The 16,906-nt window shown below is 42.0% G+C and overlaps 1 protein-coding gene across 2 annotated transcripts in view; it reads left to right on the plus strand.

Annotated features, from left to right (window-relative positions):
- The window catches only part of tnni4a (troponin I4a), an 11,330-nt gene extending 2,368 nt beyond the window's left edge, over nt 1–8,962 (plus strand). For both annotated transcript variants that reach the window (XM_042079499.1, XM_042079500.1), the window contains 7 exons: nt 2,624–2,657; nt 3,794–3,797; nt 5,701–5,742; nt 6,234–6,365; nt 6,669–6,758; nt 7,539–7,709; nt 8,568–8,962. In XM_042079499.1, the coding sequence (XP_041935433.1) occupies nt 2,647–2,657; nt 3,794–3,797; nt 5,701–5,742; nt 6,234–6,365; nt 6,669–6,758; nt 7,539–7,709; nt 8,568–8,651 (534 nt within the window). In that variant the 5' untranslated portion in view covers nt 2,624–2,646 and the 3' untranslated portion in view covers nt 8,652–8,962. The remainder of the gene's footprint in view (nt 1–2,623; nt 2,658–3,793; nt 3,798–5,700; nt 5,743–6,233; nt 6,366–6,668; nt 6,759–7,538; nt 7,710–8,567) is intronic.
- The last annotated feature ends 7,944 nt before the right edge of the window (nt 8,963–16,906 follow it).

Here is a 16,906-nt window from a genome sequence, read left to right on the forward strand (position 1 = left end):
GGGTTGAATCAGGCTTTGGTTACAGTATGATCTTATAGTGACCTCTGTCTAAAGGCCAGTGTCTGTCCCCTGTAATCACGGAAAGAACACAGCTGGATGGGTCAGTGTGAAGGTTACTGGTGAGAACTCCCGCTGTCTATTGTCATGCAGGTGAAGTGAGAATGGTGACATGGAGAAGAGCTCCACAGGGACATTAAATGGTCCCCCAACACTGGGGTCAGCAGGGACAAGTGTGATTCTGTAAATGGGTGCAGAATTGTGGGGAATTGTGAAGGATCAAAACGGAGATTGAGGTGGTGGCATGGGATGGGGTGGGGTGGGGGTGTTGGGACTGCGTTGGTCCCATGAGGCACGTACATGGATGTCACATTTGAGACGAGAGCGAGATTTCACCCCAGCCTCACAGAGAGGCTCAAAACAGCTATAAGAAGACATTTTTTTTGTTGTTCGTTTGAGAGCTTTGGCCTGATGGCACGTCCAAGGGGTCTCATTCACTTGTGCCCTGAGATGAATCCATCCGCTGGTGCATGAAGGTCAAGACTGAAGGTGTTTTTTTGCCACTATCTATCACAGTCTGTCTCATTCCATTATCCATTATCTCTGCCTCCCTCATGTGTCTGAAGATACCCCTCCTAGACATATTTTCTCCTTTCTTCTCTCTCTCTCTCTCTCTCTTTCCTCTCTCATCCACCTTTCACCTTTCCTCTGCCCTTCTCTTCTTCCTTCAACCTTTCTTTGTCTCTCTCTCTATGTCCATCACCTCCTCCTCTTTCTCTCTCTCCTCTCTCCTGCTCTCCTTTCTCTCTCTCTCCCCCCTGTCTCCATCTTTCTCTCCTTCTCTCCCTCTCCTGTCCCTCTCTTTTCTCTCTTGTCCCTCTCTCTCCCTCTCTCTCTCTCTCTCTCTCCTGTCCCTCTCTCTCCCTCTCTCTCTTCCTCTCTCTCTCTCTCTCTCTCTCTCTCTCTCTCTCTCTCTCTCTCTCTCTCTCTCTCTCTCTCTCTCTTTCTCTCCTGGCCCCCCTCTCTCTCTCTCCTCCCTCCGAGTGACTCACCCACATTGTCCTTGTTTCCCCTGTTCTCTGTGGAGTCTGTAATGGGGGCTTAGGCCTGGAGGGGATGAGAGGTATCGGGAGGTGTCGGCCAGGTTGACAGGTCACCGTCTGGGGCCTCCTTAGAGGATGCCCCCCTAATTGTCTCCATTACACTTACACTTCTCTCAGCGTGCTCAGCTGAGTCGGGGACTGGAGGCTTGACCCTGTAATACCGAGCACCATCGAAGGAAATAAATAATTTAAACACCAGCCGACCGCAAAAAAAAAAAAAGAAGCACTGCTTTACATGACAAACGCTGATGCCCCAGCTCAACACTGTGGCATCATTTTCAAGTAGTCAAATTGTTCCAAGGGAAATGTCAGTTCTTGTGGTAATTGCTTGTTTATTACATTTTAAACAAGACTTAATTGATTTGTTGACTTAATTTGCACTACCCATACAGTACCACCATTAAGTGGAGATCATTTAATTAATTAGATTTTGGTGTGAGGGTGGGACACAAAATGGATAAATTCATTAGGTTTTGGATCATTTTGAGGGAAATGTACCTATAGATTTCCCTATCCATATGGTATAGCAAAATGAGAAGCATTTGTTTTTTCCTTTTATACACCAATCTGGACTCATTTTATGTTTTACACTACACTATCTTCTTATTCACAAAACATTAAAATGCCTAATAAGAAGCGTAATATGAACATTTCATAATGTATTAATAACTAAGTCATGTGAATGCATAAGAAACTACACCAGTGAATAGAAAATTTTGCCCATTAGACCACATTTGCTTCATAAGGGAATTTTAAATGCATATATACATTCATAAGCAGTCCAAACAAGCTCTGCCAAATTGTCCAACTAGGTTATCTAATGTATTATGGAATATTACTTGCACTCAATGATAGAAGAGGGGGTGGGGAGGGAAGGGTCTTTTATTTTCTTTTTTGGTTACTTGTATTTTATTATTGTTTTTCCAAAGTGATTTTCTGTGTCCAGATTGTAACTGGGCCGCTGCATGAGCCTAGTTTCTATATTCTGTTATAGTTGATATGAACAAAATACATTATTTGTATTATCAATTTTATTTTGTGTTTGTTTGTTTATGTTCAGTATATTTAGCATTTTACACCGGCAGTGGTAAAGATGCATTTTGTTCCATTTTGATTCCATTGCGTGCAAATGATTTCAGCTCTTTCCATTCATTGCACAATTCTAATTCCTGTTTAGAAGGCCTACAAAAGCCTTATTTTTCTCTCAAAGCATCATTTTCTATTTCACAGTAGTGACACAACAGGCCTTTGTAGATAATTTGTCCATTACTGCTGTTTTACAGGCTGGCCCTGTCATAAGGCAACATCAAGGTCAATGGCTTGTCTCTCATGAGTCTCTGCACAAACAAATGCACATATTTGCTGTGAGCCGTGCAGTTCTATTGCGAGAATCTGAATGTATATGGATAGAAATGATAACCCCAGGCATGACGTCTGTGCTTCACCTTCGCCACGCTGTGTATGATGCGCAGATATGACAACACTCTGGAATATTCACATGGCATGTCTGGGCTTCTTTACAGGTCAGGCAGCTAAGCGGACAGCTATGTCTGAAGGGTAAGTCTGCGTGTGTGTGTGTGTGTGTGTGTGTGTGTGTGTGCGCGTGTGTGCGTGCATGTGTGCATGTGTGTGTGTGTGTGTGTGTGTGTGTGTGTGTGTGTGTGTGTGTGTGTGTAAAAGTGTGTGTGTGTGTATGTGTGTGTGTGTGTGTGTGCTTTACTGCAGTGTAACAATGCAAAGTGCTTGTCAGACCACTGTGAATCAAAGACTTGACATTGTGACAAGTATTTTGTGGTATCTATTTTGGTGTATGTGTGTGTGTGTGTGTGTGTGTGTGTGTGTGTGTGTGTGTGTGTGTGTGTGTGTGTGTGTGTGTGTGACTATGTGGTTGAGTGAGTGTCTCTGTGTGTATCTGTTGCATACTTTAAGAGATGTTTGTGAATAGCTTGTCTGTATGTATTGTTCTTAAATTGGTTGTAACAAGGCCCCCCCTTCACTGTAACACACTTACTTAGAAAAGTGCAATGTTGAGCATTAAGCATAATGATCATGCTTGATCATCCTTAAAGGAATTATCCAGAGTAAAATGCACTTTAGATCAATTTACGGATAATTTGGAGTACATACGTTGAGTTGACATCAAAATCATGTCATTCGGATGTGTTTTGAGAAAGTTCGATTTTACCGTTTTTAGTCAGTACCGTTTGACTAAAAACGGTAAAATCGAACTTTCTCAAAACACATCCGAATGACATGATTTTGATGTCAACTCAACGTATGTAGTCCCAATCATCCGTAAATTGATCTAAAGTGCATTTTACTCCGGATAATTCCTTTAAGCACACTATGTGGATATTTGATTTAGTTTTATTTAGTATATTTAGTGTTTTAGTATTTTTTTATCTTCTACTGTCTTTATTGTGCAGTGGAGTTTTTTATATAGATAGATATACTTATATTACTTTTTCTGCTATAAGTGCATGTTGTGTGTGATGTCTGTATGCTACTGAGACCTTGAATTTCCCCTTGGGGATCAATAAAGTATCTATCTATCTATCTATCTATCTAAAATAATGTTATTTACCAAAATTGTTCTGCATGTTTACCATCTGATATGTTTGTTCATGTACGCTCATGTGTTTATGTACGCTCATGTGTTTATGTTTGTTATTGTCTCGATTCTTCATGAATAGACCGGTAAGCCAATATTTATGTGTTGACATTGTTTATCTACTTTGCTAACTTTCTGGAAAACATATTTCAAAGACAAATAACTCTCCCACTGTCCTTCAATTTTTGAATGATGCATGTGGAGTTCAGAGGAGTGAGAAAGAGAGAGAGAGTGAGTTAGAGTGTGTGTGTGTGTGTGTGTGTGTGTGTGTGTGTGTGTGTGTGTGTGTGTGTGTTTGATTGTATGTGTGTGTGATTGTATGTGTGTGTGTGTGTGTGTGTGTGTGTGTGTGTGTGTGTGTGTGTGTGTGAGAGAGAGATTGACAGGGAGGGAGTATATAGGAGGGGACTAATCTGTTTTCATGACTCATGTAGTCTTTTGCCCAACTCTGTCCCCATGTAAAATATCCCCCTATTGCAGTAGGCCCTCATCTCATCACGTTTGTCTGTATGAATTTCACTAGTAAGATTCATGGAGTTTTTGTCTAGCTAACATTAACATCTGCCTCTGCTATCCATGTTTGTGGGACACTGTGTGAACATCCAGATTGAGCATGAGATTTGGTTCAAAAACTACTATAAATTACTATAAATAAAGCAAGTGGGGGAATATTAAGTGGAAGACTAAATTAACTAACAGTACAAGTATGTATCTGTAACAGTAAGAGTATGTGCAGTACTATGTAATTATAAAAGCACATGAAAGTATACATAGCTGCATTTGTACTTGTCCTGTGTGAAGCACAAGACTTGCTCATGTCTAGCCATGGTCACATCTATTGTCTGGTAGCCTCAAGCATTGTGATGTGCCACATGTCTGATGTTTTCTTTGACAGTTGCAACAATGAGGACAGGCTTCAACCAAGCTCAGACATCAACAAATAACAAATAAACTATTTATTTCACGTTCCGTTGTATATTTTCACTGGGTTCTTAATGCTCCTACCTCAAGAACTTACACTTGAGATGCTTAATAGATCATAACAAAAGTGGGGAAATATTAAGTGGAAAATGATTAAAATGATTATTTTTGCCCATACATTTTGCAGTATTTCTTATTTGAAATGTCAATTTATTTACCTTTTTGTAAACTTGTCTGAAAGATTAAAAATTGCATTCTCTGGGGAAAATGCCATACTCAAATACTAAAAAAAGAAACTTTTCTCAACATTTTTAACTGTGTATGTTTCTGTGTGTATTTGTTGTCTTTCTAACCCTTAATAAGTCCCTGTGCATCAGCAGCATTTAAAATCAATTCATATGTGAAGCCTCTTTTATGTTGGCCATTGTCCCACACTCACCCTTCCAACCCAAGACTGACTGTATAATTATTCTGTTGACTGTGCCAGTGCTTTATTTGGGGGAAGCCGTGGCCCACTGGTTAGCACTCTGGACTTGTAACCGGATTGCCGGTTCGAGCCCCGACCAGTGGGCCGCAGCTGAAGTGCCCTTGAGCAAGGCACCTAACCCCTCACTGAGTGTGCTGAGTGTGTTTCACTAATTCACCGATTGGGTTAAATGCAGAGACCAAATTTCCCTCACGGGATCAAAAAAGTATATATACTTATACTTATACTTATCTGTTGGACACACTGAAAGCTATTGATTAGAAAACAACACTATTTTTTTCTTCTTCTTTGACTCAGGCCGTGATCTTACTTGTTGGCATTTTATTGACAAGTAATAGCATGACAAATTATAGGCATTAGGCAGCAATTTAACCAACATAAGCATCTTTACATTGTAAAAAATACTACACGAGATAGCTGGCAAATTTGCAAATGCATCTCCTTAATTGGCCCTGAAACACTTTTGCACTGAAAAGGCTTGGCGGGTTCAACAGATGGGCCTGCAGTCACAGCGATGTCTCTGCGATAACAAAATAAATTTTCATTTTTTAATGTCCTTTCCCCATCTCCCCCCTCTCCAGAAGAAGCCCAAGTACTCAGCCACCCGCCGGCTGCTGTTAAAGGTACTTAATGCTCTTTAATTCCCTCTCCTCACATTAATTGTTCAAGTGTTTTCATAAGGCACTTCATCTATTTGAAAATGATTGTTAAAGATGACTGTAAAGCTGAAAACTACTGAGATGATATATTATTAAGTGACTGTGAGTTCATATTCAAAACAGGTGTTCTGTTTGTTATGTCTAAGAGTTGTGTTGAAAGTGTTTACTTCTTAAAATTCTCTGTTTATTTTGTTTTGATGTTGAGATTTTTTTGATGTTGAGAGGTTACAATGTCTGCATATTCCCATATTTCTTCCCTGTTTGAGATGCATTGTCAAATAAATGAAAAGACATCTGCATATTCCATTCATTTGGAGACTTATTTATCTTAGAATAAAGAAAACACTGTACATTTAAACAAAGTGATTGTTTCTCTTCTCAACTCTGAGGGTCACTATTCAGTCATCTCCACTTGTCTTCTCTCTGCCCCACCCAAATGTCCACCCCGACTCTAGTCCAAAATCCTTAAAAAGGCGGAGAAGCTGCTGCTGCAAGAGGAGGAGGACAAGAGTATTGAGAGAGAGAACACACTGAAACAAAATGCCCCACCGCTAAAGCTCACAGGCCTCTCTGTACAGGAGCTACAGGTAATGGACTTGGGGGGGGGGGGACCTAGGAAACCTTTCCAATGCCAAGGAATGTTATACAGTAGTTCTAGGTGTTCCTGTCAGCAGAACACATATAAAGCCAAGATCTAAAGAATTGTACTAGGCTTCTACAAAAAAGCAAAGGCAAAGACTATAGCTAAAGAACTTTAAGAGGTTTCTCTATTGCATTCTCCTTTATGAGAATGCATTTGCCTCTGTTAGGCTGCTATCTGAGAGGACGGCTGCCTTAGAAGGCTGAACACTGCATTAATTCTCCAGATTGCATGAATCATCTCTTCTCAGGAGCTGTGCAAAGACTTGCATCGGAAGATTGACATCGTGGATGAGGTGCGATATGATCTGGAAATAAAGGTGTCACGGAATGAAACAGAGGTACTTGCCTGACTTATCACTGTGTTGGGGGGATATCAGGAAACTCTTTTGTGTGCTTACACTAAACTGAATCAGTATGAATAATACGGCTTTATTATTGTTTGAAAAGTTGCTTTTGGTTTTGGTGCTGCAGCAAAACAATGTAATTCTTTTGTCCTTAAGGGACAGGAAAACAAGTTACAATATCCTATAACTTGCAAATGCAATAAATAATACACATAATGGTTTTACTATACCACTAGCTTGGAACCATAAAATGAGCATATAGTTGCTGAATAATGAACCTGAGGAGTTCAAAGAAACGTTTTTATCCCATAATAGTAAGGGTCCTTATTACAGAGCATTTTTATAAGAAAAGTCACATATATTTCATGTTTGTATATAGTAGCACATATTAAAACCAAATATGTACTGTAAGGTTAGAATGTGTTCTCTTCTCAATGATAAGAAGAACTTGTGAGAACAATGCTAGTGTAACCTTTATTGTCTTGAACTCATAACACCTCCAGTTGGCAGGCAGGCTTGCTAGCAACACATGTGTTTTAGCATCTGTCACCAGCAAGGTGTTGGGAGGGAGGTTTACTCTTGACTCAAGTTACTCTACACTGCCTACCATGGGCTACCATTACCCCTGACATGACATTAGATGTCTAACTTAGTGGTCAATTAATGCATGTACATAGTTTGGGCTACATATGGACATGGCATTACGTGATGCTGGCTGTTTTTAATGAATGGCCTAAGTTTGAGTGGCTTTCTTCATGTGTGTGTGCCGCTTAGATCGCCTCCCTGAATCAGAAGGTCATCAGCCTGAAGGGGAAAATGAAGAGACCCAACCTGAAGCGGGTGAAGAAGTCGGACGACATGTTCGGAGCCATCGCCGACACATCCAAACTCATGAAAGCAGATTTCAAGGCCAACCTCAAGACTGTGAAAAAGGAGGAGGAGAAGGTGAGGCAATATCAACTGAACTTTGACCTAGGGTCAGGGTTCAGATGAGAAAAGGTCATTTCAAACTTGACTAGGAAAGATCAGTTGCACACATAACAATGACCAATAGGGGTTATAACAGGCAGAGGTGAGACAAGAATGTGAATGTGTCTATAAAAGATAGGAATTTGTTCAATTTGTTTGTGTTTGAGGAAACAGTAATCATAAAGACACACTGAGAATACTATCTGAAAACATTGAAAATGTATACTGTATTATGAAGAAAATAGTTTAGCCTGGAAGCCAACCAGAATTTACCCCGGCCACAAAATTTGAGTTTGTGACGTTCGCTCTGGAGTTGGTCCATTGAGAGGCCTATGCCCAGTGAAGATGTGTTCGGACCAATCAAATTGTTTAGGCGGGCGGATAGACCGATGGGCAATAGTTACGTAGTCGTCCACTTCAATGAGTGTGCAAGAAGTGAGATGTTTAGAATCCGCTATTATACAAGATTTGACAACGCAACAACTTTAAAAGACAAACAGAAAACAGTGATTAAAGCATTTGTTGAGGAAAAGGATGTTTTTGCTTTTCATCATACGGGATTCACAGATTCTGTTGCTCTGATTGGTCCGAGTCATCGCTCCACATGTCGCCTTTGCAGTGGTCAGTCCTCTGAGGCTCATCAAGTCCAAATGGTGTAATACCAGACTCAAATTCTGATAACAATTAGACTCTGGCTATGCCAGGCTACCAATAATTCCTTTTATATAGTAAAATTTGAACATGTAGCTCTTTTCTTTAAACTGTGTGTGTGCGTGCGTGTGCGTGTGCGTGTGCGTGCATGTGTGTGTGTGTGTGTGTGTGCAATCCCTGCAGAAGGAGGAGGTGACAGACTGGCGTAAGAACGTGGAGGCTATGTCAGGCATGGAGGGCAGAAAGAAACTGTTCAACGCGCAGTGAGCAGTAGACCAAAGAGCACAGAGATCTGGGAATTGTGTTCTTTCATATATAGCTTTTAAGCCATGCTGTAGTTTTGCAAGCACATTTTGGTTGAGATTACTGCATTCCTTATTGGTAAGCAAGCAGGTAAGCATCTCTGGATGATGATAAATGATATATACTATGTTGTGATGTAAGGATGGTGACAGACTGAATGACAATTCCAGTACAGAGCAAGATAACCCAGATTGTGTGGTTTATTTGTCAACAGTGTATCTGTCATTTTATGCACATTTAGTGGAAACCATTAAACAACTGTACTTGTACAATAATTGACCTGTCTTGAGATAATTCTGACCTCTCGCGGATCCTTCAACAGTAGATGGCGCTACACCTCCAAGCTTTGGAAAAAAGCTGACTGCTCTTTTGTCATCTAAAAACAGGCTGCAATTCCACCCAACAGAGGGCGCTAGAGCACTGCATCACATCAAGATATGTAGTGCTCGTGCTGTATGTTTTTAGACCCATACGACACATATCCGCAAGTTTGGTAATACACCCAGTTTGAGATATTATTCAGTGACCATCCAGGTTCCTTGTAATCAAACATGCCCAGCTGTTGGTCTCTATGTTTCAGACAGTTAATCACATACTGCATGAATGCTAAATCTCTTTCCTCTTGTATAAAAGACACTTTGGTCCGAAACAGAGCCATGCCAAAGGACCGGACCTTCACAGAAATATTACTGATCTGGGATCAGTATGTGAGAGCATCAAATCAACACTGCACCAATTTGACACCCTTTGAGGTTTTAAGCAACACGCTAAAGTATCAATCTTCACACTCATTTTGATGGTATCTGGTCATGTGGAGTGCCGTTTCAGCTAGCCATCCAGTACATTATGAAGTTGTGTGTTCCGGGCTGGAACACAGAGAAAATGACAAACTATATTGCCAAAAAGACACCAGGTGTTTGAAAGGTTCTGCATGCTAGATAGCTTACTAGTTTTAGACCAAAACTTTAATAGTGCTACTTTAAGTAGGCCATGGTTAACGAGCACACAGTGGTCCAGGTGTGTGAAGCCCAGTCAGGCCATATGAACAGGAAGAAGGGAGGATCAGGCTGATTACACATCAACACTTCACACATACGCATGCAAAACACTCAGTAGGCTACACACCCGTTTGCACGCACACAAATGGAGAGTAGAATGCACACAATGGACATTCATACTCATGCACACTCAGACACACATGCACACTCAGACACACATGCACACTTAGACACACATGCATACTCAGACACACATGCACACTCAGACACACATGCATACTCAGACACACATGCACACTCAGACATACATGCACACTCAGACACACATGCACACTCAGACACACATGCATACTCAGACATACAGTACATGCACACTCAGACACACATGCATACTCAGACACACATGCACACTCAGACAGACATGCACACTCAGACACACATGCATACTCAGACATACATGCACACTCAGACACACATGCATACTCAGACATACATGCACACTCAGACACACATGCATACTCAGACACACATACACACTCAGACACACATGCACACTCAGACACACATGCATACTCAGACATACAGTACATGCACACTCAGACACACATGCATACTCAGACATACATGCACACTCAGACACACAGACATACAGTACATGCACACTCAGACACACATGCATACTCAGACATACATGCACACTCAGACACACATGCACACTCAGACAGACATGCACACTCAGACACACATGCACACTTAGACAGACATGCACACTCAGACACACATGCATACTCAGACACACATGCACACTCAGACACACATGCACACTCAGACAGACATGCACACTCAGACACACATGCACACTCAGACACACATGCATACTCAGACACACATGCACACTCAGACGCACATGCATACTCAGACATACATGCACACTCAGACACACATGCATACTCAGACATACATGCACACTCAGACACACATGCATACTCACACTCTGCAGGCCACACACACACACAAACTCACAGAGAAAGGTGGTATATTGGTAACACACATACAGATTAAGTACATACCTATACCTACTCAGATACACTCACAACAGCAAATAAACACTGCCTGTTTATATTCAAGTACACACACTGTCCTGTGGGGTGTACTACGAATCTCGATTAGTGGGTTAGCGAGGTATGTTGCGCTCAAAGCCAGGCTATGCTGTGACACGAACAGTGGATCTGTTTTAGTGTCGCTATATCACCATGGTATCTTATGCTGTCAACCAAACCTGGTCGGGAGGAGGTTATGTGCTAAGTTATAGCTCAAATCGTGTAATCTACCGCACACTGACCAATCAATTGTCTTAAACCTGTCGTAATCTCACATGTAGGATTCTGTCATATATCTTACAGGTGGAGCTCCGCCTCTACTAACATTTTGGATCTCGAATGCGCTTTAATAGTGCTGTGTGTGCAAATATCCCACTATGGACGTGCATACCATACAACAACTGATGACAATTGATTTATTTGATGTTAAAGGTTAGACACAAAAAATGACCGCAGTGTAGATTAAGCTATCGCTCATGAATGCGGAAGTAATTGTTTTTAAATAGAGGCGGTCTTGTGCGTCTCCACGTTATACGATTGGCCAAAGTCATCCCAACACCGAGAACGCGCACAGATCTGAGCTGAAAGTTCTAGTTTGACAAATATATCACATAACTGCAATCGTAGTATCACTTAACGTATACCCCTGAGTCAAGGCTTTGTCAAGCCTCGATATGTCTACATAGCCTAGATATGTCTAACGTGCTTAGTATACCCCACTGAACACACACACACACACACACACACACACACACACGGGTCACACAGATGGCCTGGCCTACAGGCTTGCAGCTGGGCATGACATCCTGTCCTGCTGTAGAGGGAGGAAGAAGACCATGTTACCCTGGCAGTGACTCAACAGACCACGCACATCACTCGGCAAGTGTGTGCGTGCGTATCTGTGTGTGTGTGTTTGCACGTGTGTTTTTGTGTGTGTGTGTGTATGTTTGTTTGTGTGTGCGTTTTTTGTGTGTGTGTGTGTGTCTGTGTGTGTGTGTGTGTGTGTGTGTTTGTGTGTGTGTGTGTGTGTGTGTGTGTGTGTTTTTGTGTGTGTGTGAGAGCAAGTGTGCATTTGTTTGTACATGTGTCATCTTCATATTCTCAAGAATGCAGTACAAACCAAATGGATGCATTTATAAAACTGAAGACAAAACAATTATTTATTGCAATATATCAACATATCATTATCTTTCTATATTTTACCTTTGTAATCACTGATCTCAGATTTCTCCTCAATGTCTCCTCTTCACTAGTTTAACAAGAGAACCACCCACACAATCTAAATCTAATCTAGTTGTACTGTTGGCTATAAAATCTACTTCCTAGCTTTCTCAAGAAGCGTCCGATTAAGGCAGGCTTTGCATTTTATGATCAGCAGATGGACCTTCTCGGATTGGACGCAGATGTTGCCTCAAATCTCAATGGTGATATTAACCATCCTAAACCACAATATAAGCGACCCTTTTTCCTCTAAAATGAATTCCAAAGGTTTATTGTCTGCCACAGCATTGTGCTATATGTCAGAGCTGTTTACAATGAAAAGCTCAAGAGACGCTCTTGGAAAAGGTTCTCGAATCGCTCTCAGCAGACATAAGTACACGACACCGAGAACCCGATGTCCTCCGAAGCGTTCTATTGGCTTACAAGAGCCAGGCTACGGGGATGACAGTGTGGACGTAGGGTGGATAAATCAACCCTGTTATTGGCCCGTTCTGCAGAGTGGAGCTGATGAACTGCCTTTAGGTGTACAACCCGAGGCCTATACGCGCTACGAAGCGAGTCGAGTCATCGCTCCACATGTCGCCTTTGCAATGGTCAGTCCTCTGAGGCTCATCAAGTCGAAGCTCATCTGTCGAACATTCCGCTCTTCCTGTTCTGTCATCTTTGTTTCATTCTGTTGCTATTGCCCCCTTGCCCTGGTCTGAGTATGGTCTGCAACGAGCCTTAGCCGAGCAGTCCCACTCAAGTAAGTTATGAACGACTTTAAGGCTGGTGGTGACAGGGTTGTTTTGGGACGTACCCGGAGGGGTCATCTCTGATGTGAGTCAGTTCACTGAGTCAGAGTTTGCCCCCTCCACCCTCCTTCTCCCCTCTCCCCTCTCCAGTTCACAGCTCGGCGGGATAAAATGCTGTGTCAGCGTTTTGCCCTTGGATCACTCGGTGGGCTCTCTGTTGTTAGTGGGACCTCGCCCTCCACAGGCATCTGAGTGACGGAGTCAAGGGCTCTCCACCCACTAAATGCTAACAGACACTAGCCCCAGTGCTGCTCTTAACAGGCCTTTCATTGGATGGACTGGAGAGATGGAGGTTTGATCCAGCACTCTGATTGCCAATTACTGTTCCACAGCTGCACCACATGTTATTGGATGTTTGATTGGCTATTACTATTCCACAACTGTGGACTGATTGATCACTATTTCACACATGTGGACTGGTGTTGGTGGTTGTTTGATTGACTATGTGAGATAAAAAAAGAAAGAAGAAACTCATTTTGATGGTATATGGTCATGTGAATGACAGATAAACATGTGCCGTTTCAACCAGCCAGGTTGATTTATGAAGTTGATTTATGAATTTATGAAGTTTATGAAGTTGTGTGTTCCGGGCTGGAACACAGAGAAAATGACAAACTATATTGCCAAAAAGACACCAGGTGTTTGCAAGGTTCTGCATGCTAGATAGCTTGCTAATTTTAGACCAAAACTTTAATAGTGCTACTTTAAGTAGGCCATGGTTAATGAGCACACAGTGGTCCAGGTGTGTGAAGCCCTGTCCTGCCCTGCCCTGTCTTTTTGCACTGATGGTCTGAGGACCGAAACATTTGTACATCACCTCACTTGATAGCACGTTGGTTTGATGGATTAAACACTTTGTTTATTTATTTTTCAATGGCAAATAATGGTGTGCGAGTTTTTTCCTTGATTGACTGTTACGTTGCCCAAAACTAACGCACCCGCACGGCCTTGAGTAATTGGCGCGAGACCCTACCTGTCTAACCTGAAGCTTGACCAGGTGTGTGAAGCCCTGTCAGGCCATCTGAACAGGAAGAAGGGAGGATCAGGCTGATTGCACATCAACACTTCACACATACGCAATGCAAAACACTCAGCAGGCTACACACCAAACAGCAAACTCTGACTGGTTTATTTCTGATTTACTTCCATCGCAAAGGTCTCAGTTTTGGCAGTGAATGTTAGATGAGATCTCCATTTGATATTGCCACCTTGAACGTTAACATAGGCTACCTCTGCAAAGTTTCTGACAACCAAAATTCAAATGACCATATTTGAATACAATTTGTAGGAGACATAGTACGGATATTGTCAGAAAAGTCAAAAACATTTCAGCAACTCAATTCCTCTGCTGCTTCACACGGGTCCTATAAATCAATGTTAATAACGGCTATGGCAGGAACAATATAGGCCTACCAGGTAATATTAGCATTAGGCTATTATATTGAATCCAGCATTAGACACTGATAGGTACCACCATACTGATAAAGTGACTGAATGCATAATGTTAAATTACATCATTACTAATTAGGGTTAGCCTTCCTTAAAATGAATAAGATACAACCAATGTGACTACTGTCTAGCCAGTTCCCAACGTGTTCTCCTCAAGCCTATATCAGCCTACCTAATACAACAAAAAGTACATGTGCGATCTTACAGTAGGCTACATGTTAACCTTTAAACACTGTTCGTTGCTATCCCCCTTAATTTACTGTTCGCGGTCAAATTTGACCAAACAGTTTTAACTGCTCTTAAATACCATGACAAAAAGTATTATTTAATAGAACATGTATTGTAAACAGAACCTTATTAGAACATTAACAGCTACATCATGTGTGTTTGTGTGTGTGGGTGTGTGTGTTTCTGTATGTGCGTGAGTGTGAACACTGGTGGTTTACATGCACAGTGGCAACATGACAACATGAACTGACAACATGAACTGTGTGTGTGTGTGTGTGTGTGTGTGTGTGTGTGTGAGTGGGTGAACATGTGTGTGTGTGTCTGTTTGTGTGTGTGTGTGGGTGGGTGTGTTTCTGTATGTGTGTGAATGCATATGTGTGCGAACATTGGTGGTTCACACATACAAGTGGCAACATGACAACATGAACTGACAACATGTACTGAGTGTGTGTGTGTGTGTGTGTGTGTGTGGTGTGTGTGCCTCTGTGTGTGTGTGCGTGGGAACATTGGTGGTAAGCTGTAGAAGTGTGTGTAAGGACATGTCTTTTATCTCCTGGATGAAAATTATACTCTTTCCCATTCATTTCCTATGGCGGTCATTTTTGACCGTGAACAAAAAAAGTGTTTCTACGTTGAATAAATCATTCAAAATTCAAAGAAAGTAGTCACAATAAATTCTATGTGTTCAAAAACCTTTTGTGAAGGATATCATAAGACCGGAACAGTGTTATAAGGTTAAAGGCCATACGATTTGTTTTCTGTCGATCTCCACTCAGAGACTCCTGTTTTAATTGACTTCCATTAATCTACTGCTTGGTCTTGCACCTCGTAATATGATGGTGTTGTACATGTGCTATATCTATGTCCAAACTTCTGGACTAGCACATGTCATTGGTCATTTGACTGACTATCCCTCTTTCACAACTGTGTTTCACATTGTACAACAACACATTTGTGTTTGATTGGCTAGCTTTGTTCCACAACTGTGCCATTGTTCCTCAACACTAAATTAACAATGTTACTGGTTCTTTGATGGACCATCTGTAGTGTACTGAAGCAAAAATGAAAAAAATGATGTAAACAATGACATGAAGGGAATCTGGGGTCAAAGGTCACGGATAGGCATACAGTAATCCTGGTTTCCAAAAGAAGGATCCTGTGTTTGCAGGTCAGATGGGGATTTGGGGTCTCTAAGATGCAGGTCAGATACAAATGACAATGAATGAGCCACATGGCACAGTGCTATTGTCACAGACACGCTCCGTTAACACTGTACACTCGGAGTAGAGGGGATTTGTCCACGTTCTGTTGTCTAATCTAACGTTTCTGCAACACACAATGGAATTGGAAACGGCCTCAGAATTTATATTCATCATACTGCTATATGTTTAAACAGAGTCCAGGTCCAGGTCAAAGAGCACAGAGTTATGGTGTCTGTATCTGTGTGTGTGTGTGTGTGTGTGTGTGTGTGTGTGTGTGTGTGTGTGTGTGTGTGTGTGTGAGTGTGTGTGTGTGTGTGTGTGTGTGTGTGTCTGTATCTCTGTGTGTGTGTGTGTGTGTGTGTGTGTGAGAGAGAGAGAGCGTGTGTGTGTGTGTGTGTGTATTCATCTTTAGGTCTGCTCTCCCTCTATCAAACATTGTTCCCAGTCAACCAAAAGCCAAACCCTGTCAGGGTTATCCCTGAGAAGTACATCCTGGTTTCCCATGCGTTTGTGTCTCGCAGAGTCCAGAGAGGTGCAGACGTCAGCCTGATAACAGCTGACTCAGGAACAGGTCTGAACCGGATTTGGGCCAGATCCAACTGTCCTGTGGCCCACAGCAACAACCCCAGAAAGTAACTTCAGAAAGTAAAAGTACTTTCTAAAAAGTATAAGTACATAGGTTATAACTGTTCACTTAATCCAGGTGATTTCTCAGATGATCAGATGTGATCTGAGATGTGATTTCTCAGATGATCAGTTCTTCTTTACCTGTCTTACCTCAGCTCATCTATTCCTGTCTCTTCAGCTGTTATCCATAATCAGCTAATGGACCAAACATGGGGTAGGACTTTTACTTTCTGAAGCTGGCCAGGCATTGCTGTTCTGCAGACTGCAGGGAGTGCCACAGACTCTCCCTTGCCTGCTCTCACTATAGGCCATCTGAGCAGGCAGAGTCTCAACCAAGCAGAGTGAGGAGAAAGTGGCTTACTTTAATCCAGGGCCCTCTTTGATGTCTGCAGAGATGTTTGAACACGTTAGGCTGTGGCAACTACCGCAAGGGTCAGAGAGGACCCAGAGCAAGGCTTTCTGGGAACTCACTACTCGGAATCATCTGCAAGTGACTATGTGTGACCGTGTGTGTGTGTGTGTGTGTTATGATTTTGTGTAAAATATGTGCATGCCTGTGCATGAATCCTCAAAAGTGGGTGTGTTGCCAGCAATAGGTGT

Source organism: Alosa sapidissima, chromosome 22 (assembly GCF_018492685.1).
Source record: "Alosa sapidissima isolate fAloSap1 chromosome 22, fAloSap1.pri, whole genome shotgun sequence".
NCBI classification, from domain to species: domain Eukaryota; kingdom Metazoa; phylum Chordata; class Actinopteri; order Clupeiformes; family Clupeidae; genus Alosa; species Alosa sapidissima.